General features: G+C 38.3%; 1 protein-coding gene across 1 annotated transcript in view; it reads right to left on the bottom strand.

The window, feature by feature from the left end:
* Positions 1 to 25,552, bottom strand: part of LOC125967268 (A disintegrin and metalloproteinase with thrombospondin motifs 7) — a 57,231-nt gene that overhangs the window by 16,661 nt on the left and 15,018 nt on the right. Inside the window, exons 8-15 of the mRNA XM_049718203.2 lie at positions 22,371 to 22,514; positions 16,796 to 16,940; positions 8,414 to 8,506; positions 7,698 to 7,843; positions 4,677 to 4,846; positions 4,461 to 4,594; positions 2,908 to 3,028; positions 1,943 to 2,187 (exon numbers count right to left, since the gene is read on the bottom strand). Coding sequence (XP_049574160.1) covers positions 1,943 to 2,187; positions 2,908 to 3,028; positions 4,461 to 4,594; positions 4,677 to 4,846; positions 7,698 to 7,843; positions 8,414 to 8,506; positions 16,796 to 16,940; positions 22,371 to 22,514 — 1,198 coding nt within the window. The remainder of the gene's footprint in view (positions 1 to 1,942; positions 2,188 to 2,907; positions 3,029 to 4,460; positions 4,595 to 4,676; positions 4,847 to 7,697; positions 7,844 to 8,413; positions 8,507 to 16,795; positions 16,941 to 22,370; positions 22,515 to 25,552) is intronic.

Here is a 25,552-nt window from a genome sequence, read left to right as displayed (position 1 = left end):
GCTTTGACGGAAAACGAATGCCCATCTGCCTCTTTTGATGCAACACACACATCCCCAGATGCGTTCACTAATGTGGAGCTTGTAGTCAGTTTTCAGCTTCAGTTAAAACGTAATATTTCGCTTAATTGTGTCAAAAAGATCTTTGCGAAATAATCGCTAATTGGGATATATTTTACCTGGTTAATGTGATTTTGTTTTTTGCCTGAACCTCAATGAATATGAATGTTGGCACCCAAGATTTTATTTATGAGGTTAAGTGAGCAATGCTTGTATTTCATATAATTAATGTAGGGCATATACATCTATTTTTCATGATAAACTTTTATTTTCTTGGATTCATCCCTGGCTTACCTACCGCCAGCCTAACAGTGCACACATCTGTCTGATCCATATTTTGAGAGGGAAAATAATAATAATATTAATGTTTTGTTAAAATGTGACAAAATGTTAAATAGAAAATGGGACTTCTTCCGCCTTTCTTTCACTGTTGCCTTTCTTCTTGCAGTGCTTCCATAAAGGCAGTGGCGTGCACGACTTAGAATTGTCCCGCGGATAGATTGTGCAACTTGAGCTGTTGATTTCTGCAGCTCTTCAGTGACATTGGGCATCTTAGGTGCTTCTCTAACCAATGCTCTCCTCTCCCGCTGTCATTTTAAGTGGGCGGTCATGTCTTGGCGATTTTGCAGTTTTGCCATACAAATGGTGGGTCTTGAGATGATCCAATTTTTGTTTTTGTCTTTTTTTTCTTTAAAATAACGTAACCATGCTTTAAGCATGTCCACAACTTTACTCCTGGCTTGTCAGTTGAGTTCCTTGGACTTCTCTAACAAAGGTATTTACACTGATTGACTAATTAGGTGACTTCTGAGTGCAGTGGATTATATTTTGAGGTATCATAGTGCAAGGAGCAAAATAGAAATGCACATGATACTTCTATCTTGGTCTCTCACATAATATCAACTAAATATATTGATACACGCATGCCTGTCGTGGCTATCAAGAATCCTCACTACAAGTGTAAAGACGTATTTTTGTCATTAAATGTATTCATAAAGTAACAGCAGTACAATAAAATGTTATGGAATGAAAAATAAGTTCTGCTATGGAGAATAGCAATATGTTTGGGATCATTGCTCTAAATTTGAGATCCCCACTCCTCTTTGTAGTTGTCAAAAAGTATGTCACAATAAAAATACAGCCATTATTATGGCTAGAAAAATGTACCTTTCAGTGTCAGCAGCCGACGGAATTCGTTCTTCACCCTTTGGTTATTATTATCATTATTGCCAACATGAGCATGCCAATTTAGGCTTGTACGTATGTGGCTCACATTCAAGTCTTTCCACGTATCCGCCATCCCCTCTAATTTTCTCATTTCCAGTTAATCTACATTTTCATTGATTATTTTTTGGGAAATATCAAATGCATGTCTTTGATAGTGCTAAAAGCATATTTGGAACCATTTTGATAAGAGCAAAAACCTCGTTGTTCAAGTAGCGAGGCAGACTACACTAATGCACCGTCTTTAGAAATAGATTTGCTGGTGGCCAAGAGATAAGGTGGTTGTTTGAGGGCAAGGCTTGAGGTCTGCTTTTCAGATCAGAAGAGGATGCCTTATAATAAGATGCCTTTTCATCTACCATAAAAAAAAAACCTTTCCTTAGAAGTCATCTTATGTAGAAAGTGAGCAAAAAATGAGTATAGGCAGCACAGAGAAATGTTTGAGAAACATGACTACAGCAAGGTTATGTTAAAGCTTTTCAAAGATTAGAAAACTGTCTCCTATAGTGATCTCAGGACAATCTAAAACAAACTGAAGAAATGTAATATGTTGATATTTGTGATATCTTAAGTAGACTGGCCCCAAACTCACCCATGCAACCACAACTGTATCGAAAAGTATCATTTAAAATAAAACATTGAATATCATGATCAATCGCACCTGAATCCATAGTGGTTCCAAGGTGGGTCCAGGCGAGGTCAGGTTCTCTAGATGTCCTGTGCGTTCATATGTAAACACAGCCCCGGCTGCCTTGTACTCGCCATTCCACTGTATAGTCCAGCCGCCATTCAGATAATACTTGTTGGGGCCGTCACCTCTGAGCGCTAAGAAATTCCCAGCTTCAGCCATCTCCTCAATCCTGATGTCCCACGATCCCTCTGGGATGAGTCCAATGTCCACATAACCTTGATGACAAAGCATTTAATTTAAATGACAATGCTTGTGAAATCACAGTTCATGCATACATTATGAAACAGGACGTGTTCAATAATAGCAAGTCTATTTAACTATTTCATAAGTGTAACGAATACAATTCGGGAAAAGCTTATTAGCATTAAACAATTTTCATTAAATGTATGGCCCTTTTCAATGGGGTATACTTTCGTGGGATGATTCGTGGGTTGGCAAATCTTCACCATACAATGAAATACCTTTTGACAAAGGCATGATGACAGTGCTGGCCGACGTGATGGATTGTCATTATAAAAATAATTGTGTACATCTTCATTCTGGTTTGTAAAAAATGGACTGCAAACGAAAGACTTGTTTCTTTCTTATTACTGATAAGACTTTAATGATTCAATCCATCAAAACACAACAAACGAGAGCCAAGCGTGACGGAGTAATACGTTTTGTAGCACAAGACAGTGACAGTTTTGTGCCCTTTTGAAAAACACAGTCAGTAATACTGCTCTTTCCATATGCTCTTCACAAACCAAGCATCATTTAAAAGGGAGCGTAAAAAGGGCTTCCATCAGACTTTTGCGGCAAGAATGATTACCGAAACAATCGACAATGTGGTCAATTCTGAGGTAAAAAGCACTTATACTAATGACATTCTTTCCAATTGTAATTAACTTAGTCGAGAAATCGGTTGAAATTGCGACAAATTGTGAGAAACATACCAAGTCCTTCGCTCTTCTCAAACGTTTTCCTCACAGTTGCACAGGTGGAGCCATTACCAAGACACACTCCGCATCGATCCTCGACCGCACTTGAGTCAATCACGTAGTCACAGCCAATATTCTGTGATAAGTATGCAAGAGCACTTAACACTAAACGTGGGCTCCACGAATAGCACAACAATGGCAATAAAAAACAATAACCTCAAAACATCATACTGAATAGATGGTTGAATAACTTTTAGGTGCAATGTCAGATGGATGGATGAATGCAAACGCTGTGAATTTATGTTTGGAAGGATAATCACAACATGCATGCAGAACTTTATCTACTTAACGGGCTGCACGCAGGGTTGAAAAAAGTTTGAAAGCCTTCCTAAAATTGATTTTTTGAATTAAAGGAATTATTTTATTTGACTTAATTCATAATAAACTCGATTTATTTCCAGTTGTTCATACACAGCAGGTTAAGCAATGCTCATGTAATCCTGATCAAGGAGCTTCTTACACGGTCTGACCGTTGTCATGTGTTGTACAGGTAAAAAAAGGCATTTTCTGTAGCACTTTGAGATTTTTTTTTTAAATGTAAAGTGCACTATAAATATAATTTATTATTATTATTATTATTATTATTATTATTATTATTATTATTATTATTATTATTATTATTATTATTATTATGTGGCACAGGTAACTAAAAGAATTGGTAGAATGGGTAATCATTTAAACCAGACAGCTATAGGGAACGGGTAATGTGAAAGGTATTTTTCAGGAAAACCTTTCAACAGAAACTCTTATGCAGAATGGGTACTGATTTAATCAGGTATTTTGGCATGAAATGATAATATTTTGTCAAGTTTGTAATAACGGGTGTTATCAAGATGAATGTGTTAGCCTTTTTAGCAAGTACTATTAAATGGAAATTTTTTGAATTCTCACGGTGAATAATGAAGGTTGGCTAATAGCTGTTTTTTGCAATTACAAATTTGAGAAGTTTTTATTTGTAAATGACAAACACACAGTATGTAAGTGAATGTAATTACATACACTTGGCTTTGATTTAAATCAACAATTTAAATTGGGCCACATGTTGGGTTCAACTGTTGTTTGTCTGTGTGGCCAGAAATTGACTTGCAACCTGGACATACCCAAAGTCATCTCCGCCCCTAAGAAAGACGAGCACTATAGAAAAATGGAATACCAGATAGTAACCTTGTTGCTATGATAGAAAAATTGTGAAAAAATTAGTGTCGGCCAAAAATGTCACAAAATGTCATGAAATCTGGAGTCTAATCCATATCCGAAGAGTATATCAGTAAATGGCATTTCGGCCTAGATTGTCAAGTGGATGTTATCTTGTAAATGATGGCCACAGCATTTTGAATAACATGCAATGCAAAATGTCAAATGCATAACTCTTGCCTGTAGGGGCGATGTAGCACATTCAGCATTTCACCAAACACACAAAAGGAATACAGTATGTAGTACTGTATATACCCGTCGTTTAAATTAATTGGACAAATATTCTCTTTGAAATGTATTAGACATACTGCTACCTTACAAATGCCGTTGATGCACATGTCTCTGCTTTTGTTGCCTTCGAAGCATGGCGTACCGTCAGTGACGGCATCAAGCATCTTTTCGGAGAAGTCTTCAGTGAGCGGACGGCAGTGGAGTTCGCAGGGACTGACTGAAGCAGAACATAGACACGCAAGTGTGAGACATGGCGTGACTGTGACATTGTCAACTTGAATCATAATCGGATCACTCACCTCTGCTTATGACTGCCACCCACTTGTAGAATTTGCCCTTGTAGAGTGCACTGTTAAAGTGACTGCATTGCATATCTCGAAAAGTGGGCACGTTGTGAGGACATGGTGTTGTTTTACAGATGCGATACCGCTGTCTTTCTCCCAGGCAGTACTTGCCTCTGTTCCTGGGACTGAAGGACAATGTTGTTAGGATTCTAAAAAATATTCCAAAAGATCATGAGCCTCAACAAGGGCTTCAAGTTTCAGATTGATCCTGCCGCAGGTAATTCTTTTGCAGCTTCAGAGTCCAAAGGCATGTTCAGCTTTGACAAACACTCAAAAAATACAAGATAATAGAAGACATAGTAATGAGGCTAGGGAACAGCAGGCAATAAATCAAACGTTCTGGGACACATTGACAGTTAATTGCTGCATCAAAATGTGCTTTTCATGACATTTTACTCACAATGGGTCATTTTAACCTTACTGGACTTAGTGGTTCCCACATTTCATCCATCACTTTACAGGGATTGAAAATTTTATTTATTAATAATTTATCCATTCTTGTTTCCATTTATTATATCAGGGCTATTTAATTCCAAATTTAGTTTGACCAAATTTTTAAATGTATACACGTTAGGTGCAAATGGTTGATAATAAATTTTTTTAAACCAGTATCGACAGTTTTCATGGTCAATTTTACGTTTCAAACTTGAAACAGACATGTTTTTCCCTCACTGTCTTTGTCGCTAGTCCTGTTATTAGCACCGCTAGCCACTCTACAAAACAACGCCATCGGCAATGTGGGTAGGCTACGCGAGTGTTGCATTCAATATATCAAGCGCTAGGAATTTTTGAAATCTTGGGAACCGAGATACCATCTGCATCTCTTGAATGCAATGCTGGACCACAAGCTGGGTCACTCCGAGGTTGGTTCTGGGCCGCATGTGGCCCGCAAGGCACTAATTGAACATACATGTTACATACAGTATTCAGAAAAAAAATGAAGGAACTTGAATAGTCACAAAAAATTGGGTCATATATGCTCTTGTTAATGTTGATTATTAGCAATGAAATATATGGCCTATTTTCATAAAATGCACTTGACTTAAACTGTCTGACTTAAAAAGCGCCACCATCTAATGGTGACAAATTAACGTGTCCATCAGAGACAGGCAGCGATGTAATGACAAGTGTGAATTGAATAACCTCTCCTCACCTCACAGCAGTCAAAATGTCAAGTATGCATTTACACAGTTTTTCTCCATACTCATTTTTAAGGCCAAATTGACCATAATCGACTTTATGTCTGAATCGGTTTGGTCATAGACCCCAATTTTTTTTCATCATTTTAAATGGATGTATGAAGACCATACAAAGCTAAAACGCATAAACCTTAACGCTAGTGATTTAATTCTTCACGACTAATTTAAAGGCATTTGATAAGAAGAAGTCGGAACAGCACTCCATTGTGCGACCACAAAGACAGTAGTCGGTAAGAGCTGTTTGTACTTGGGCACGCTAAAAGGATAGGACGCTCCTGCATGATCGCTACCCCAATCGGTAATATAATAATCTTTTATAATTATATCGTATTCATTTTCACCCAGAACAATTATCTTATTACCCAAATGCAAACACAACACTAAATTGCACTTCAAGTGCAGAGTCGCTGTATTCAAGCATCTATGGGTGGTCACGAGAGTGCTGCAGATCCCTGCGGTTTTTAATAAAGGCCACACTTCCCTGTGGAATGAACCAATCTTTGGTGTGGGGTTTGATGAGAATTTAGCAATTCTGATTCAATTATCAAAGCTGGCAAATGTTACGGATTGTCTGTATTTTGGTAGTGAAATCACTGAATACTAATTTGTTACACCCGTAATTTTGACTGTTATGTCGGTGTGGAAGACAATGGAAGGAAGGCAGAATGAGATGTCGAGGAGACAGAGGAAGAAGATGTGGAGGTGAAGAACCACCCGCCATCCACGCGTTCGTTTAGACGCGCGACAGACGCTTTACACCCTCCCCGCCGTCGCCTCCTCTTTGCGGATTGATTACGTTTTGGCACGTGACAGCTGTACTTTTAAACACACTCTAAACGTATTTAAACACAAACTATTCGAGCCTAAAAATGTGACAGCCATAACTGTAACCACCCACCCCTCGACAAATCACATATGCGTGACTGCCGCCATTTGTGCACTCTCTGGTCTTGAATTGTTCTCGAGCAGAAAATTACACAATGGAATATTATTTCCCATCTGAGCAAAATTACTTAGCAGGAGGGTGGGGGTTGGGGTGTTATGGAAACAATTGCTTTGTGTTTGTTTTGATGTTAACAATAAATACAGTAAACACACTGAATATAAATACTTTGACATTTGGATCCCTGGTGTGTATTTGTAGAACTTGGTATTACTTCAACCTCACACAGCTTGCCACGCAAACTGGTGTATGTATGCCGGTGTGCGAATGTTTGGTGGTGGCCGGAGGGGCCATGGGCACACACAGCCAGCCACGCTGCTGTCAACCTACCCTAGGGCAGCTGTGGTTACATAAATAGTTTCCATCAACAGAGTGTGAATGAGTGAGCGAATAAATAATGCATCTACTGTGAGTGCTTTGAGTATATAGACTTCTATAAAACTTCCAATTTAAATCCAATGGTTTATTTATTATTTTTATAAATAAACAAATGTCTGGCTTATTAAAAACTTTCAAGCAACATATGCTGTCAATAAAGCCCTGTATAAGTATTCTGAAAATACTATTTAAGGCAATTTTTGATTATTTTTCCAGTGCACGGCAGTGCACTGGTTAGCACGTTTACCTCACAGTTCAGAGGGTGCGGGTTCGACCAGATTTTGGAGTTCGGTTCACACAAAAGGCTCACCTTATTAAAAGACGCACCTTCGGTCTTTGAGAAAATTAAAGGTTTATAAGTGTGAAAATACGGTAATTCGACTGTGCAGTGTAACTAATGAAATGCATGATTAGTGCGTGGGTTAAAAATGTATTGCATAAAAAAATAAAACTTACACTGGGTCATCACAGTCCCTCTGGGCACTCTCAACTCCTGCCCCACATGACCTTGAACAGGCTGACCACTCACTCCACATACCCCAGCCTCCGTTGACACTGTCAGGGTAATGTCCAGATTTGATACACTGCCCACTGAAACACCACTGGCAAGAAAATAAGAGTGAGTAAATAAACATTTGCTGTTCATTTGTAAATGTTGTAATAATAATAATATAATAAAAAGAATAAGAATAATAATCATTTAATTTTATTTGTAAAGAAAATGTAGATTACGTTTTCCAAGTCAATGAGAAACATTTCATTTCATTTTGGTGAAGACTTTTTTGCATTAATTTTATTTCTGTATCACATCTAAAAAAAAAATACAGTTTTCATAGGAGTATGGTAGAATTAAAAACACATCCCATATTTGTCAATAAAATATGTCCTATGTATACGTAAGTCATGTCATACTGTACATCTAATAATTTTTAGGCTTTTTCTTCAATATTAGTGGGTCGTTTTATAAACATAAAAAGTAGTATTATTCAAAGGCATTTTTATTTCATTTCAATATTTCATTTCAAACTAAAAGAACCAAAATATTCCATATTTGTCGAGAAACACTAGAAAACAGGAAGACTATAGTTTTGGATTTTTCTTTTTAGATTTGATTTTGTTTAATTGATACTACGATAACATAAACATCTTAAGTGATGAAACAGAAGACTCACCTTATCTTGGCCACAACTGGTTCCATCTACAGCCCCATCCAGCTTGGAGTGGCACGTTGCTCCCATCGTACACCACAGTGTGTCACACACATTCTTAAAAAGACATAAACATTCGTTTGACTTTTCAAACATCCAGCTGTGGGTTACGCCAAGTATCACACACAAGCAAGGAAGACGTATGGTAACTGTCAATGCAATGGGGCCACACACATTCAGTGCAAGTTTTGCGCCTCGAGAAGCAGGATAGATTTGTTCTTATTTTGACAGTTCAGTGCTTTTCTTGACTGTGAGTGAGAGAACGAAGTGCACTCAAGTCATTGGTACAAAGTTGAGGGCCTAACACACAAATCCAACTGTGGATATTTCCCAATAATCGGTAGAGAAAGAAAAGAGGAAATGTGTGCAACACAGTTACGTATAATTGGTTTTGATAAGTGATAACAAAAAAGGTCAAATGTGCTTTTTATCGGAGAGTTTGCTTACTGAGAGCTCCATTCATCTTGCCTTGACATTTCTGCTGAATGGGTGGGGGTGAATATAACTTGTGGCCTATACAATGTAAATGTATTTCATTAATGTAAAATAATCAATGGTTAAAACAATTATTTTTTTATTATTATTAATCCAGTGAATTTACAATTAATTAATACATTTGTACTTTCTATCCAAACATGATTGAGGTGACCTGAAATCTAATTTCACAGAATAAAAAACAGGGACTGAACACCAAAAACTAACACAATTTTGATAAGAAAAATAATTGGAAATTAGCAGGGGTGCACCTAAGTGGTGCACAGGTGCTTGGGCACGCTAAAAATACTAACATGCATACGAGATTTAAGTTTGCCACAGTGCATTTGCATATCAAGCAATTTTGTCCAAATACACAGTGTGCAGTTTTATTAGTGCATATTTTGACTGTATGGATATTTTCATGCATATTTTCCAACTCCATGCTGTATAAGCATGAATACAAGCATATCAAGTGATGTGTTTTTGTGTTATGAGCAGATCAACACCTGATCACAGTGTGGATAACTATTAGGCAGATTGTTTTCCTCTGGAAAATGGGGCAGAAAAGATATTGTGAAAACTCTATTAGAGGGCCGCAGCACTCTTGAAATTGCTAAACTATTGAGGCGTGATTACAGAACCATAAACATTTAATTGAAAATAGTCAACAAGAAACGGGTTAAGGGAAAATTAAATTATCTGCAAAAGATTTGAGAAGACTCAAACATGCAGCTACCAGGAACCCATGCACCTCCAGTGCTACCATATTTTGGATCTTCAATCTACCTGAAGTGCCCAGAAGTACCAGGTGTTTAATGCTCAGTGACATGGCCAAGGTACGGAAGGCTGACACTTGATCATCACTGAACAAGACACACATGTTGAGACGTCAAGACTGGGCCAAGAAATATCAGAAGACAGATTTTACAAAGAGCTTATCGACTGATGAGTGACTCTTGACAGGCCAGCTGGATCCGTGACTGGATCAGTAACAGCCTCAGAGCTCCACTTCAAATCAGACGCCAGCAAGGTGAAGGCGGGTTACTGGTATGGGGTGGTAATACTTAAGATGAGCTGCTTGGACTTTTTTTTAGTTCAAGGTGGACTTAAAATTAACTCTAATAACTGACTGCTACTTTTCCGAAGACATTTTCTTCAAACAGTGGTACAATAAAAAGTTTGTGTCTTTCAAGAGGACCATGATTTTTATGCAGGAAAATATTCCAGCGCAATTGGTAGTTCGTCGATAAAGGCCTTAAACATGTGACCCCCTTCTTCACCTGACCTGAATTCTATCGAGAACTTGTGGGCCCTTGCTAAATGGGAAATATACGCTAAAGGAAAACAGTACAATTGTATGAACGATTTCTGGGAGGCTGTGGTAGTTGCTGCACAAAAAGTTAAATGTCAACAGATCAAGAAGCTGACAGACTCCATGGAAGGAAGTTGGATAACTTATTAAAAAGAAGGGTGGCTATATTAGTCACTGGTTTTGTTGTTAATCTATCAGTTTTGAGTTGTTTATTATTTTCACTTGAACTAATGAAAATAAACAAGTGAGATGGGAAATTTTCCATTTTACTTTAGTTGCATAATAATTGTGCACACTAATAGTGCACACTAATAATTGTGAACAGAAATTTTCCTAAGAAAGCCAGACTTCACTTTTACTCTCTTAAATATTTAGGTTTGGGGTTTATCAACATTTTGGTTGACCGAGAGCACTGAAGTTGATACTCCTGGAAAAAAAAAAAAAAAATGCAATTGGCCTAATAATGTCAGTGGAGCCAGATAAATCGGCTATACACTATTGGTGGTAATCAAATGGATTGTTAAAATATGGTTGATTGTGTGAGGCAAATTGTTGATTAATTATGTAATACATACTGCACCACTTAACTATATGTCAAGTCTTTTGTCAGGGGTGCAGTTGGTGGGCAATCTGTCTTTCTAATCTCCATGCAATTTTACAGCCATTTAAAGTTAGTCAGTTTCATTTAATATCTACAATATCAAAATTTGTCTCTTGTCTCTACACAAGAAAAGATAAAAAGAACAGCACCAACAACAAACATATGCAAAGCAGCTAACAGATTAACAGCCAGGTCTAACGAGATCGTATGATTCAAATCCCGGATGACATTGGGAATTAAAGAGTTTTTAAATATATTACATTTTGCCTTTGGTTCTTTGCAACGTCTACCCAAAGGGAGGTGTTGGAGCACCTACAAAGTGGCCATCTTAAAGGCTTTTCCCCCCCAAGCACTTCCTTGTAAAAGCAAGGCAAAGCAAGTTTGTTTGTATAGCACTTTTCAGCAATAAGTGCATCACACAAGACATGAAAGGCATCAAAGAAAAAGAAAACATTAAAAGCATCAAAGCACAGTTAAAAACATTAAAAACAGTTGATTAAAATTAAAATCAGTAAAAAGCAAAATAAAACAAGAATCGACTTAGTAAACACAACTAAATTGTTTCTGTGCCTTCCCAATGACTTTTGAGGCGAGGTTCACTATTGTCTATAACTTACTTCATCCTTCAATGTTTAAATTACTATATCACATCGAGATTAACATTCCCTCGAGGTTCTCATAAGCATAATGTCCTTTTTCACGCTGAAGTAGTTGAGTTTGCAGAATAGATAACGGTTACAAGATTTAAAAATGTGCTCTGTGTTATCGCGAGAGGTAAAGTTGCTGTCTATGTAAATACTTACTGCTTACAGTACTTACTGTAAGATATGAAAAACACTTTACTACCGCTAGTGTGTCCCCTAATTGCAGGGGCTGCACTGGGTTCTTATCATAAATAACTCCTTAGTTTTCATGACATTAATCTCTAAGAAGCTTAAATCATAGCAGTTTTGGAGACATTAATCTCTAAGAAGCTTAAATCATAGAAGTTCTGGAGAAAAGGTACATGTGCTTTCTATGCTTCCCCTACTACAGAGTTAAAATTTTTAATAAGGCAACCAAGGCCATATTGTCAGAGAACATAGAACAAACTTTTCCCGTGCTGCAATACATTATTAGTTGTATCAAGACAATGGTAATGGTGTTTCTTGTGGAGCACTTCAGTACAATGATATTGGACCGAGAATGATTGACAAGGACCTGTTGACGTCAGACTTCCATTTACTCCGATATCAGTTTCTGCAGGACATTTTGAATCTGAAAGCTGTTGGAAACCAGTCAAGGTACCGTACTATGTACTTTCCATACTTTTGTAGCTTTTCTGTTTCACTTTTTTTGGGTCAGATTTGCATATCAGATGCCAGTAGTACATACTCTAACATCAAACACCAGCATACACGGACTGAGAAGCAGATGGCAAAGCCTGACTGGTTCATATTTATGAGGCAAAATCAATTGTCAACAAGGAGTCTAGAAGCAACCCGCCTTACGCAGGCCACACGTTTTAATTGAACATATGTGGAAAGTTTCTTCAACAGATGTCATACAGCTTTGATGGAGTGATTTATGGGATTTCAATTTATGATTGATAATATTCCAATTCATTTATTTTACTTGTACAAATCTCCTTTTGAAGCATATCCCAAGGTTTGGCCTCTGTTTTTTTGCATTTTGTCTACCTAATCAGCATGTGGGGTAAGTTGTAACAAAGGACTGCGGATATTTGAGTGATATTTTTAGAGGTTTCAATTGGTACCATTTATAGTAAACAAATGATATTTTTAGAGAGGTTTCAATTGGTACCATTTATTGTAAACAAATGTCTTTGGATTTAATCTTAAGATCTCAAACTAAAAAAAATTCAGCAAGTTAAAGGTCTTGAAGCAAAAAGAGTTGCAACCATACCCATTGTCCCCTACTCTGAATTCTAGCCATTTCTCTTCAACTTTTCATGCTTTTTAGCTCTTAATTTGGACTCTTGTAAGAAGATCAATTTGCTTTTCCTTCATTTTGCCTAAAGTGCTTCATCTTGCTGTTCTATTGACATTATACCAAAAACAATATCTTCTTTACCACCCATTGTCCTACCATATTTGCTACAACAATTTAATCAATCATCGGTTCCACTGCAAGGCTGTGCATACCGTATTTTCCGGAGTATAAGGCATACTGGACTATAAGGCGCACCTTCAATGAATGGCCCATTTTAAAACTTTGTCCTTATATAAGGCGCAGTGGACTATAAGGCGCACCATTAATGCATCATGTCGGATTTTTAATCCAAATCATTCTCCATTTTATCCCTTTTATTTCAACTTCAGACGCAACAAATTACTTTATAATCACAAAATAATGATCCATAGTCTTTTTGATTCATGATTCATAGTCTTCAGCGGGCCACTTATGATTGATTTCATGACACAATGCTTCGGGCCATTTTAAATTTAGGAATTTAGTCCATATATAAGGCGCACCGGACTATAAGGCGCACCGTCGGCTTTTGAGAAAATTTTAGGTTTTTAGGTGCGCCTTATAATCCGGAAAATACGGTACATGTCTTTCCCTTATTTGCATGCAGTCAATAACCCTTTTAGAACCCAAATATTTTTAAAAGCCAAGTAAACGCACACAAAAACATAAATAAGAGGACCCCTTTTCTAACCATAATATTATCAGCATGGATACGCTTTCGAGTTATGGTCTAGTTAGGAAGTATTGGTTCATGTTCTGTGCACCCCCTTGCTCTATCCACAAGGAATTTTGGTCTTTGTAGTAAAGGAAGAGCTTATATATGCAGCTTCCTCGAGCCAAATAAAGTGATTTTTCCACAGAGTTTTCATGTTATTTCCTGTCTGCAACTCACTGGAAATACACAAGACGCTGACGCAACAGGAAAACACACTGGAGCGAGGAAGAAATCTTCTCCTGTGGTGAGTGACATGACTATAATGTGTTTTATTGATAGTAGAAATTGAAAAGCGTAAATGACGATTTGCGTCATGGTGTCAATGTGGTTTCTATGGGGATATTCAATGGGAGTAATTTTTTTCCGCTCAGGCATGTAAACGCATTAATTCAAATGTTTCAAAAGCTGGAATTTTGACCTTAACCTGAATATTGATTACATGTAAATGTAGCCGTAGAAAACCCGAAACATGGCAGGAAATGGAATCTAATCTTGTTCTCTCTGAGTACTTGCTTTGCTTCTGCATGCTCCTTTCTCGTCTTTATCACTGCAGGTGCATTATAATCATCAACATACATTTTCTTTCAGAGAAAGCTTTCTTCCCACAGGCCTTTTTGATGAGTTCTTTGGAGCAATCAATCGAGATGACTCATCGTCTGGGGGGGCAGGAGCCGAGCGCTTGGTGAGCACTTTTGAAGCTCAGTTCAAATTTCGTCCAAAGTTCTCCCTTGGGTTCCACAAATGTCCTTTTGTGATCCCAGGTCGGTGAATATGATCTCTCCTCGCCTTCTCTTCATGGCGAGTGAGTTTCTCTTCCAAGATTCTCCATTGTCAGGCATGATAAGCTCACATGTAACCTCCTTGTTGTCCGAGACACGCTCCTCCAGGTACCCCATTTGTTTTTTTCCGACATCATCAATCCTGCCATTTGGCACTCGAAGGTCTTCTCGATTGCTGTAGAGACTGTCTGCTGTGACGTGTCTGAAATCTCTTATATCCGTCTGGATGGTCTCCAAATCAGCCATTTTCCTGTGTATCCTGGGTACTTGTACGCTTTTGTGCCTCTGTTAGCTTCATATACTCCAGCTCAGAATTTGAGTTTCCAGTTTTTCTTTTGGTTCTGCTTTATAACATAGTCCAAGCCCCTGCTATTGCTGCCAAACTCTCAACTTTTATTTGGGGAGCAATGTTTCTATGCTGTCACCATGTTTGAACAGGATCCTGAGCGCAACAAGAATTAACTTTAAGTGAATTTTTGTCTGTTATGACTGAACATGCATTTTTCAGCCTATGTATGTTTTACTGGCAATGTGTTTTACCTCAACCAGAGTGTGACAGTTTGGTTCTAAGTTCTTTAGGCACAATCATTTGTCCCCCGCCCCACCACCCACCCACCTCTCCCCCCCCCCCCCCCCACCTCTGCAAAAGTGCTTAAGCCCCTGTGCTCCACTGCACACCATTGTGCCCTATGCATCACTACAAAGCATTCAGAGAAAGACAAATTTTCCCATTCCATCAAAAACAATACAAAGGAAACAATCATGGATGGTTAGTTTCCATCATATGAACATTTTATATGTATATATTTTTTAAAGGTATCCTTCTCCCCTGTGTGTGTAGTTGAACATCTTTTGAAATGTGGAAATTAAGCTCTTAAGTCATAAAACAAAAACACATAGTAGAAAACATTGTTGACCTGGAGGAACGCTGACAAGCCTGAGCAAGGTGACAACATGTCAAACATTATCCCTACGTGAATGCATTAAGAAGGGGGGGAGGGGGGGGTCTAAATGCATTTAACACATTTCATTTCATTCGGGCCTCAAGGATACATCCACATTTTAATTAGTCCTCTGCAAATGTATGAAACTTATTTGCAAACCTGTGTGTGTGTGTGTGTGTGTGCGTGTGTGTGCGTGTGTTTGTGTGTAAATGGGTAGCTTGCAATAGGATTATTTGCATGTTTTCTTTGTAATTGTGGAAAATTTCTGATAACTGTTATATACGTACATCTATTAGCATTCTACACTAGCTTCAGCTTGGTGTGGGGGCAGCATGTAAGGTCTGACATGCTGTGACAAATTTCATACTCATACACATCCACGCTTATATGCACACACAAACACACAGACGTGTGCATGTGTATGCACATATGTGCGCGCACACACATTTTCTTTCAAAATCTGTTCCTCCACTTCATGGCCTTCACTTAAAATGATTGTATGTATGGATGTATGGATGAATAGATTAATGGATGTGCTTGTATACGTGAATGTCGGCGTGTGATTGTGTACAAGCATGCCCATGTGTCTGTGGACTTTACAATCTGCTCAATCTCCCCAACCTGATGTACTGCACATATATTATTCATATCTTGGCTAAACAGGAAACAAACATGAAAAGTCATTTCGAGATCAAACGAGTCCAATGTGCTTTTGTTGACAAAGCATTTACAAAACAAAAAAAACATACACAACTGAAGTAAAAGCTGTTTAGGTTCACCAAAACACTGACATAGGAGGGATACAGTGGTTGTTGTTATTTGACTTTTGGGTTAATCCCTTTTAGTCAGGGATTGCTGCAGCTCGCACAATATGTTTGGCACAGTTTTCACACCAGTGGTATATCTTGAATGAAGCAGTTGTCAAGAACCCCCTCCCCCCAAATAGTATAAAAAAGTAAAGAATCAATGCTTCTATGGGCCTGATCTTTAAAATGAACAAAAACTTGACTGCTCATGCAAACCAATTTGGAAGCCAATCTGCTGACCCAGTGCACCAATGACTGCATCTGCTAGAGGGGCATTATCACCCCACCATTCATCTTGTACTGGTGTACAAACTAATTGTTTGCTGTTTTAAACCTCAAAACGTCACAACTACAGCAAATATTTGAAAACCACTTCTATGTCAATTGAAAATAATCTCATAAAACCAATAAGGATGATAACCGTGCATGCCTTCATGTGCTGCCTGACAAAATGTTCTACCGTACTCATTTTGTAAACCGAGGACATCACTAATAGTATAATAATAATAATAATAATAATAATAATAATAATAATAATAATAATAATAATAATAATAATAATAATAAGTGTAATGTAATTAATATTTTTCCCCATTGCAAAAATTGAAACATGCACACTGAAATGTCAAATCTCAATCTAATTTAGGGCAGCAAACAAAAAAAACCAAACAGAAAAAGAGCACAGAACATAACAAAGAAAGTGTGAGTTGTGGTGTACGTGTTGTTGAAGGCTTGTCTTACATCCATGTCATCGCATAGCAGGGAGCCAGAGCCGTACTGCAACCGACATTGGTGGGCAGCGCTGTACAGAACCCCAGGAAGCAGCGAGCCTTGTGAAATGGTATCCTTCGAAGGGGCATCATCAAGGCACCAACCCCATCCACGACTGAAATGGTAACACAGCAAGCACTCTGGTCACGTCACACATTTTCTTTTACATTTTAGTCTGTCTTGCAGAATGCAGAGTTTGCAACTCTTTCAACCACTATAACTTGTACAACTCAACAAAGAAACTAATCTTTCATTTTCAAGAGGGCAAATATAAATAAACACTCTCATACCTGGGGATGTGGTTGTGTTCAGAATTAACCAGTAATAGTAGTATGTCCGGACATAGTACGTGCCACTATTTGTAATAAAATGTCTGCTGTTGTAGGCTTTCCTTAACTTTACAGCACAAACCATGGTCTGCTCAGAGCTTCCACTGCATCAGAGCGCTCCCTTAATGACGTGGCATGAAATGAAATAACAGTAGAGACAAAATTCCCCCATGTCTTACCTTATTGGAAAGCTTGAACCGAAAGAATGTAATATTGACATAATGTCTGGAATATAAATCAATAGAGAATAAGTCTAATACACTTTTTTACAAAAAGTGACGTTGGACAGAGGTACAGAACTGATTGATTATAAAGTGGGACAATACGATTCAGTGGGATTACGATTCAATTTCAAAAGCGATTTTCTGATTCAAATCGGATTTTGTTACACCCCTACTAACCAGTTTTGGAGGGACACCACAAGGTATACATTTCTCTAATAATGCCAAGCAGTTAATACGTACAGTAGAACCCCGGAACTCCACCACCTCAGTGCTCGACATAGTCGATGCAAAATGTCAGGAAATCTTTGCCTCTGATCTCAAACAAAGCTTCGGAATCGAGCGCCTTGCCTTGCCTTATGGAAATGAGTTTCATCCCATCCTAATCTCGTTCAGAAACACTGCCACTCCCATACCGCTTCCATTTCGGAGGTCAGCTACATAGGGCTACATAAAAATAAAAATAAAAAGACAGAACGTCTGTTACCCCCACCTTTCCTTTCTAATATTGGATGATCTTCATCCCATCTGCAACTTTTTACCCTATACTGTCCCAATTCCGTCCCGCCAGAATCCCGCAGTATTCCCGAATAAAGGTCTTAAATGCCCAAATCAAATGACACGGCAATTTGGTGTTCATGATGGATGGTCTCTATGTCTGATCAGATAAATTCGTTGTATGTTTTTGGATTGTGCGAGTGACCACTTAACAAATCTGACACCAACCAGGCCCCGCGTGCTGTCACCAAGAGCATGGGAAAAGGGAGGAAGGAGGGCCAAAAAGCGAAGAGGCAAGCAAAGACAGTTTGTGGCTATAGGCTATGTATGGCAGCTCTCCCGGCTCGGTACACTTTATTTGATTTAGTTGTCAATCGTTTACATTTATTTACATGCATATATGCAATATGACATAACTATTTATAGTCAAACCCAAATCCTAGTATAGTTTTGATTAAAACCTGGTCATTAGAAAATCTTAAAATGAGCTAAACGCAACTCAAATGAACTTTCATCACCAAGTGGAATTACCAATGTAAAATAAGAAGCTGTGGTATGGTAGTTTGCAGATCCAGAGCCTTCAGATGTACAGTATGTTCCGGAGAAACTCATTCCCCGCCTCACTTTTCCACCAGAAATTCACAATATACTGTTGTGTGTATATAATACATTCATCCGAAGGCCATTGCACTTGATGTGCATGCATTTTTTCAGTTCTAATAAAAAAAATTACAGTGCTAATATCTTCTACTCTGTCACCTCCATAGAAACATACTTTATAATCTGAGGTCTTAACTGAATTGAATACATAATAAGATAATTATATATAATTTGCCACAACTCTTTAGCATGAGCCGTATGAATAAGCCTGATTCAAACCAGGAGCAATTAAAATGTTCTTCATGAGCGCCTCTGCCTCTTGACTGGATAGAATGCATTAAATGGAGGCTCATGTGGCTGATGACCTTACTCTACCACAAAGCCCGATGCCAATGAAATATGTATGCTACATTTGTATATCCACCTCAAAGTGAATTAACTGAATTTGCATGTTTAGGTTAATCATGTGTGTATCAGATTCAGATATTTTACACAAATATTTAAATTATTTGTTCTAGTATATCTTTTCCTTCTTTAAGTGTACTGCGTTTAGTATTTGGTGTCCATTTACGGGCTGCTCGTATTCAAAAGTTCTAAATACCGTATTTTCCGCACCATAAGGTACCTTTAAATTTCTCAAAAACCAAGGTGCGCCTTTTGTGTGGACCGAATTCCAAAATCTGTAAATTTTATTGTGAGTTCTTGTGTAGACATCATATGTATGTATACCCAATGAACCAATCAGAGGACATCATTAAGTTTTATGTAGATTGGGGTGGTAAACCAATTAGAGGATTGTATGTAATATGTGGATTACGTACCTCTGCCACCATTGATAAATAAACACTCTCAGTTTGTGCAAAGCAAACAGCATTAGGTCCCTCTAAAATGGCATCAGCTACAGAAGATGACACTGCATTTAGCTGCTCGTCCTGTCATTGTTAGGTTGTTGTTTTGGAACATGAGGAACACCTTTGTTCAGGCACACAAAATCTAACAAAAACTGATATAGGACCACAGTGTGGACACATTAAGAGGACTAGACAAACCCAAAGCTATAAGGTTAACAAATCTGTATGAATCTTTAAGTGTGGTATATCAGTGGTGCAGAAATTTGAATTTTTGTCAGTGTACTGCTTAGTTTTAGGATTAATGGTTGAGTTTTGCTCTGTTAATGTTGCCTATGTCTCCGCCATGCAATATACATATAGTGCTGCTCGTCCTCAGGTAATATATAAAAAAACAGGCCTTGAATAAACTTCCTAATACTAAAGAAGTCTTCTCTGGTGAAAATAAGGAGAAAGCCGAAGAATTGAAATGACAAAAACTATGACAATACTAAAGAGCACGTTACCAAGGCGACCATCAATAGTGCCAAGCCTCAATTAAAAAAAATTCCATTGCCTTAAATCTTGACCTTTGATACAAATGGCAGTTTTTTTTCAGAACCACAGCAGATTTTGAAATTTTCTTAAAGGTCTTTGGTCTTGTTTGCTAGTTAAGAATAAATCAAATTATATGGTATATTACATAAGGTGTCCCGCGTAGGCCATTTCTTGTTCCAGTTGAATGTATATTGGCTCCAAACTATTGCAAGTGATAAATAAAATTAATCTTTAATGGAGGCCCAGGAGAACAACATCAAATAGCTAGCTCATATCTTAACATCTGTGACAAAATCTTGTCAGTACACTGTTCACCGCCCTAATCCGAATCCCCCCCCAGTCTACCGTGGAACCAATTCAGAGTACTTGTTATCAGGACAATTAGCATACAATCAAAAACGACATACATATTATTACTCTATCTTCTAATACCCCTGTTTTTATGTTGCTTGTATAATTCATGCACGTTATATTTGTGTGTTGCATGATTAAGAGTTACTATAGTGACCATAGTGTTACTCTTGCTATGGTGTTGGAGCTGCGAGCAAGGGTACAAATAAATACGTTTCTTATCAGAGCATTTTATTAAACAGACCCCTTGCTGTTAAAAAGATGCTATGCAGTGGTTAGCATGGTTACTTTTGACTGTCTTATGTCGCATTAATGTGTTTGTGGTACAGTTGCAATGCACTAGATAGTTTGTTTCTAGTCATGTATAGTTGAATTCTTATTAGCCTACTTTTGGTGGCGGGGAGTCTAGAATCTGCAACTACTACCGAGACTTCTGACACTTGTGATTTAATAGTGTTCAATGTGTAGACCACCTCCATGCTAGTGATCACATCAATCCATGAGCCAGATGTAACTGAATTCTGAGCCAGTTGGCTTGCAACCCAGGAGATTTCCACTCATGTTTTGAAATCTCAGTTGTTGAAATTGAAGGTTAAAATGTAAAGGATTTTTAAATTATGGATGCCAGATTATATGTATCTCGATAGAAATGTTTAAAACATGACAGATTCAGATACAGTCACATTTAATTGAAGTACGTGTATTTGTACTTCGACTCTCTCGCCTACCCCCACCTCCACCCCACCTTGAAACAGGCTTGGTGATGATGACTGAATTTGATGTCGCTGTCAAGATTGTGCACTGACTGACCTTGACAAGATCTGAGGTGGGCCGCGCTATGAAGAGTTATGCAACTAGGCGGGGGAGTTGGGGGCCCATTTCACTCATGACGTGTTCCTGCTGCACTTCTTATCAAATGGACTTTCATGTTTTTCTAACTAATATTGTACAGCATTATATTAAGTTAAAATTGCCTACTCGGGATCCATCCTACTAGGCATCCATGCTGCGCTTCTTCTTATCAAATGGACTTTCATGTTATTCTAACTAATATTGCATAATATTATATTATGTTAAAAATTGCCTACTAGGCATCCATTGCAGGATGGTCGTCCTGGAAGGCGGATTCCTCCCACTATGACCTCTTCTCAGAATTTATCTCCCCCCCCCAAGATAGAGGTTTTTTTCCCCAGTTTTTCCCTTGTCCCCCTAGGAGATGTCATTATTTCTCAACTGTGTGCATGCACTGGCGGAACAACCAGACAAGTGCATCAATCATGAAAACCTTTGTTTAAAGCACACAGATACAGTAGAATTACCACAAAATAAGTTTTGACAAGTCTGTTTATATTATCAACGGACAATTTATCAGCAATTCACTTCATTTTTCACATGGTGTTAGAATAACGTAAATGAAGTTCTACCACGTTTTGCTTTCTATAAGCGAGTTTACCGGACTTTTGAATAAGAAATAGGGAAGAATGAAGAGGAAAGATGATACCTCCCATTTTTTCCCAAAGAAACAGGGATCAAGTACAGAGAAGAAGCAAACAGATTCCAGCCCCAGTGTCAGCTGTGATAGTAATCAACTTGCAGGAGCTGGACAGAGAAGTCGAGGAGATGCACAAACAAGAACCCAGCAGGTCAGAGCAGACACAGCAAATCCAGATGGTATATTTTTTTTATATGCCATTAACTGTGTTTTATGCCAAAATGCTGTAAACTGCTACAAAACTTAATAACAACAGCACGTACATTTCTTAAAATAAACAATGCACTTTTGTAATTTTTTGGAGATTGTGCAGTTCACCATCAAACCTTTCATGGTAGTGTAGGCTGTATGCAAGTTTAAGTTCAGTTCTAGTTTGTACAGACTGTATCATTGCTATATAGTTTTGTATGTTATATGTTCTGCAACATGTACATTTTAAACAATTCAATTTTGTATGATTTTGAGATCGTACAGTTGACCATCATCCCCCACCTCCATGTCCCAGTCCGCATCTGGCCACCACACCTTATGCAGTGCCCCCACCCTTGGCCACCCTTTGAAACTTTTGTGATTAAAGGCAATATAAATCATTTTGTTTTGACTTCACAACATTAAAAGAAAACTGCGGGATTAGTTGTGAATGCAGCTCATACATTGTGTGAAACTCACTCCAGGAAGCGTGTGATGTACTGCCGACTGCATCTGGACCACCTGGGCAGTAAGGTGCCATAGAGCAACTGCGGAGACATGATGAAAGGTTTTTTTCCAATGGGTTCACAGTCGTTACCATTGCCATCGTGCTGAATCCCAAAACTGTGGAGAAGCAAAATATCAAACATTAAGAAAATATATGGAAAGTACACATACATGACTGCTGCTCCCTCTCCGATATTTAGAAATGCATGAGATGAATTGCATATGTAAAATTTCCCCATGGTGCTTCTTTATTAAAATTATAATGCCAATTTATGTTGAGTCTTTGAGAACGTTTGCTATCAACAAAACAGGGCTTTCCCTGATTGGATTCCAGCTACATTAGTTGGGAAAAGAATGTGATTGTAATTATAAACAGAGGATAGATTGAAATTAGTTCATGGACTGAAAAACAGAGAAAGAACGGCACAATGTATAGCGCACATACTGGTCACAAAGATTTTTGCCTACCAATTTTTCAAGTGAGCAAAAGTAATCAAAGTTGTAATTGACAAGTGTTTTTTTGTTTCCCGGGACTGTCCATGCTGAGTTTCAGAGTTGGTGTTCCCTGTGATGACTTTATTTATACAGAAAACCCCAAAATGGTCTATAAATATTTTTTACATTGACAGAAGTTAGTGATCAATCGCCAATTTAACCATAAGAAATGCCCTAAGAAACAAAAAAAACAGCTGAGAACCAGATTTCCAACAGGTAGAACAAGGAAAACAAACATGTTAAGACCTTAACATGAATACTGGTAACATCAGCAGTCTAGATGAAATACTAAATGAAGGTCATGGAACATAATGAAGTCACCATTAGTAAGAAAAGGATGGTGAGGTTGTTGTTTGCAGAAGGAGGCACCAAGTTATGTACACAAATGAGACAAAGGAACCTCTGATGGAAAGGTTTAACAACAATAACAGATCGTCCCATATTTTCAAACTTGGCCTTTCATTTTGAGATGGACTCGCTCATCTTTAGTGGAGGCGAATCAATTCCAGAGCAGCAGCAGAATCAACTCCAGACAAACATTTTCTTTGCTAGCTTGAAGCAAACCAAGTGATTGACAGATTGTTTACCACACATCAAGATAATAGCAGAAAACCCCACTAACAATAACACCACTAACAATATAATAAAGCATTTCATTCAGGGAAAGAAATGGAAAGCTTAAACTGCAGATTCAAACTGTATTGAGCATCATTTTCCAAACAATGGGTCGAAGACCGGCACAGGCTTGTGGGCAATTTGGTATCAGGTTGCACAGAGAAAGTGTGTGTGTGTGTGTGTGTGTGTGTGTGTGTGGGGGGGGGGGGGGGGGGGGGGGGGGGGGCACCCTCTATTCACACGTTAAAACTGCCATCTTAGTCACATAATGTGAAAAAGAGCAGTAAATCCCAAGACGGGGTCGGCTCAAAGGGAAACAAGTGCAAGGCTCCCTTTTATTATCACAACTAGACTCAACAGAACTGTGACCTGTATGACAGTAATGACAAAAATTAAGGGACTAATGCTATACTGTGTAAAGCATATATTTACCTAAAAAAAAATGAGTTCACTGAAGGGAGTAGTCCTACCAAATAAAAGACACCTGAAAAAGGCTGGCATGAAAGTCTTGAATAGCATCACATAAGAATTGATACGTTGGTTATGTTCCTGGTAAAAAGACAAAATGCACCTTTATTCTTATTTATTCTTATTCTCTTCGACATAGTTTAGTACAAACTGTGGAAAAGAGTGTGAACCTGAAGAGGCCAACTAGAGTAAAATCAAGATTCTGTATCTGTATGCGGAAATGCTAGCATATCTTGAGTTTTGGGCAGGCCCAAGAAACCCAGCAGAATGACAAATTGGTGGCAGAAAGTCAGACTGAAGTTACCACATATTTATCTACATACATAGTGGCGCAGCCGGTCTAACGCGAGATTGGTGAATTTGATGGGGGAGTAGGCAGACAAATTGGGAGGCTCGCGGACATGAACGTAGATGTCATCATGTTTCTTTCATAAATACGACCTCAGCCTGCATACAAGATGTCAGAATGATGGTAGAAATTAATTAATTGTAGATATGGCATTAATATTGTTTTATTTATTATCAATCTCATACGCTGCTGTTTAAATCATGCTACGGGGCGGCATGCGACTGTGGGGACTGGGCACATGAACGACCGGGGTTGGAAACATGAGGCCTGCGGGCATATTTAAGTCATGAGCGGTTATCACCAGCTCACTACGTATTTAATGAGCGCACCAGTTCCTATGCTGAACAGAGGTTACTAATGAGAAATGGAAGCAATTTAAAGGAGAAAAAGAGGAGCTGAACGGCGTGGGCTGTAATCAAGTCAACAAACGTTCAAACGGACCCATTTCAAATGGATTGCACGTGTTTACCCAATCACAACCCCCCCCCGACCTAACACGCCTCTGCAGCTCAAGATTGCACAAACACAGAGGGCCATATGTAAGCAAGAGACGGCTGAGCCTCTTTCACTACACGTGTACGATCGATGCGTTTGATATTAAGGCTGGAAATCAACAGAATACAAAATTGTTTGTGACAGCTTTAAAAGCGCATTTGATTTAGCGGAAGGTCATGTTGGAACAATTAACGCGGACTGCACGCTTGACACATCAAATCATACTCTTATTTGAACACTGACGCACACCAGCAACAACAACCTCACAATATCATAAACAGCTATCCATTCAGTATCAGCAATCAGTGCTTAGCCAGTCTTTTCATTATAACATTTCAGTACACCCCAACAGCGCAAAAAAAGCATGGCTTGCTGCTTTTGACACTTATTATCAAAAGTCACCATTAATCAATACACGTTACCTTTAATTCATTCATTCATTTATTCATTCATACATCATTTGAACCACTTATACTCACAAGGGTTGCGGGCATGTAGGAGCCTATTCCAGCCCACTTTGTATTTTTTTTTTTTTTTTTTTTTTTTTTAAATAAAAAGTGTTTTATGATATAAAATATTGCTGGAGACACAGAAGACCCCTGGAAGAATTGGACAAAGTAGTTGGGGAGACGGAAGTTTGAGCTTCTCGGCTTAAAGCTGCCACTTTGCGACCTGACCTCGCATAGTAGTTGTGACCTCATATGACTGTTGAAAATGTTAAAAATTCACCTAA

This window comes from Syngnathus scovelli, chromosome 4 (assembly GCF_024217435.2).
Source record: "Syngnathus scovelli strain Florida chromosome 4, RoL_Ssco_1.2, whole genome shotgun sequence".
Lineage (NCBI taxonomy): Eukaryota > Metazoa > Chordata > Actinopteri > Syngnathiformes > Syngnathidae > Syngnathus > Syngnathus scovelli.
Note: the sequence above shows the minus strand (reverse complement) of the source record. Positions and strands in the feature narration are given on the sequence as shown.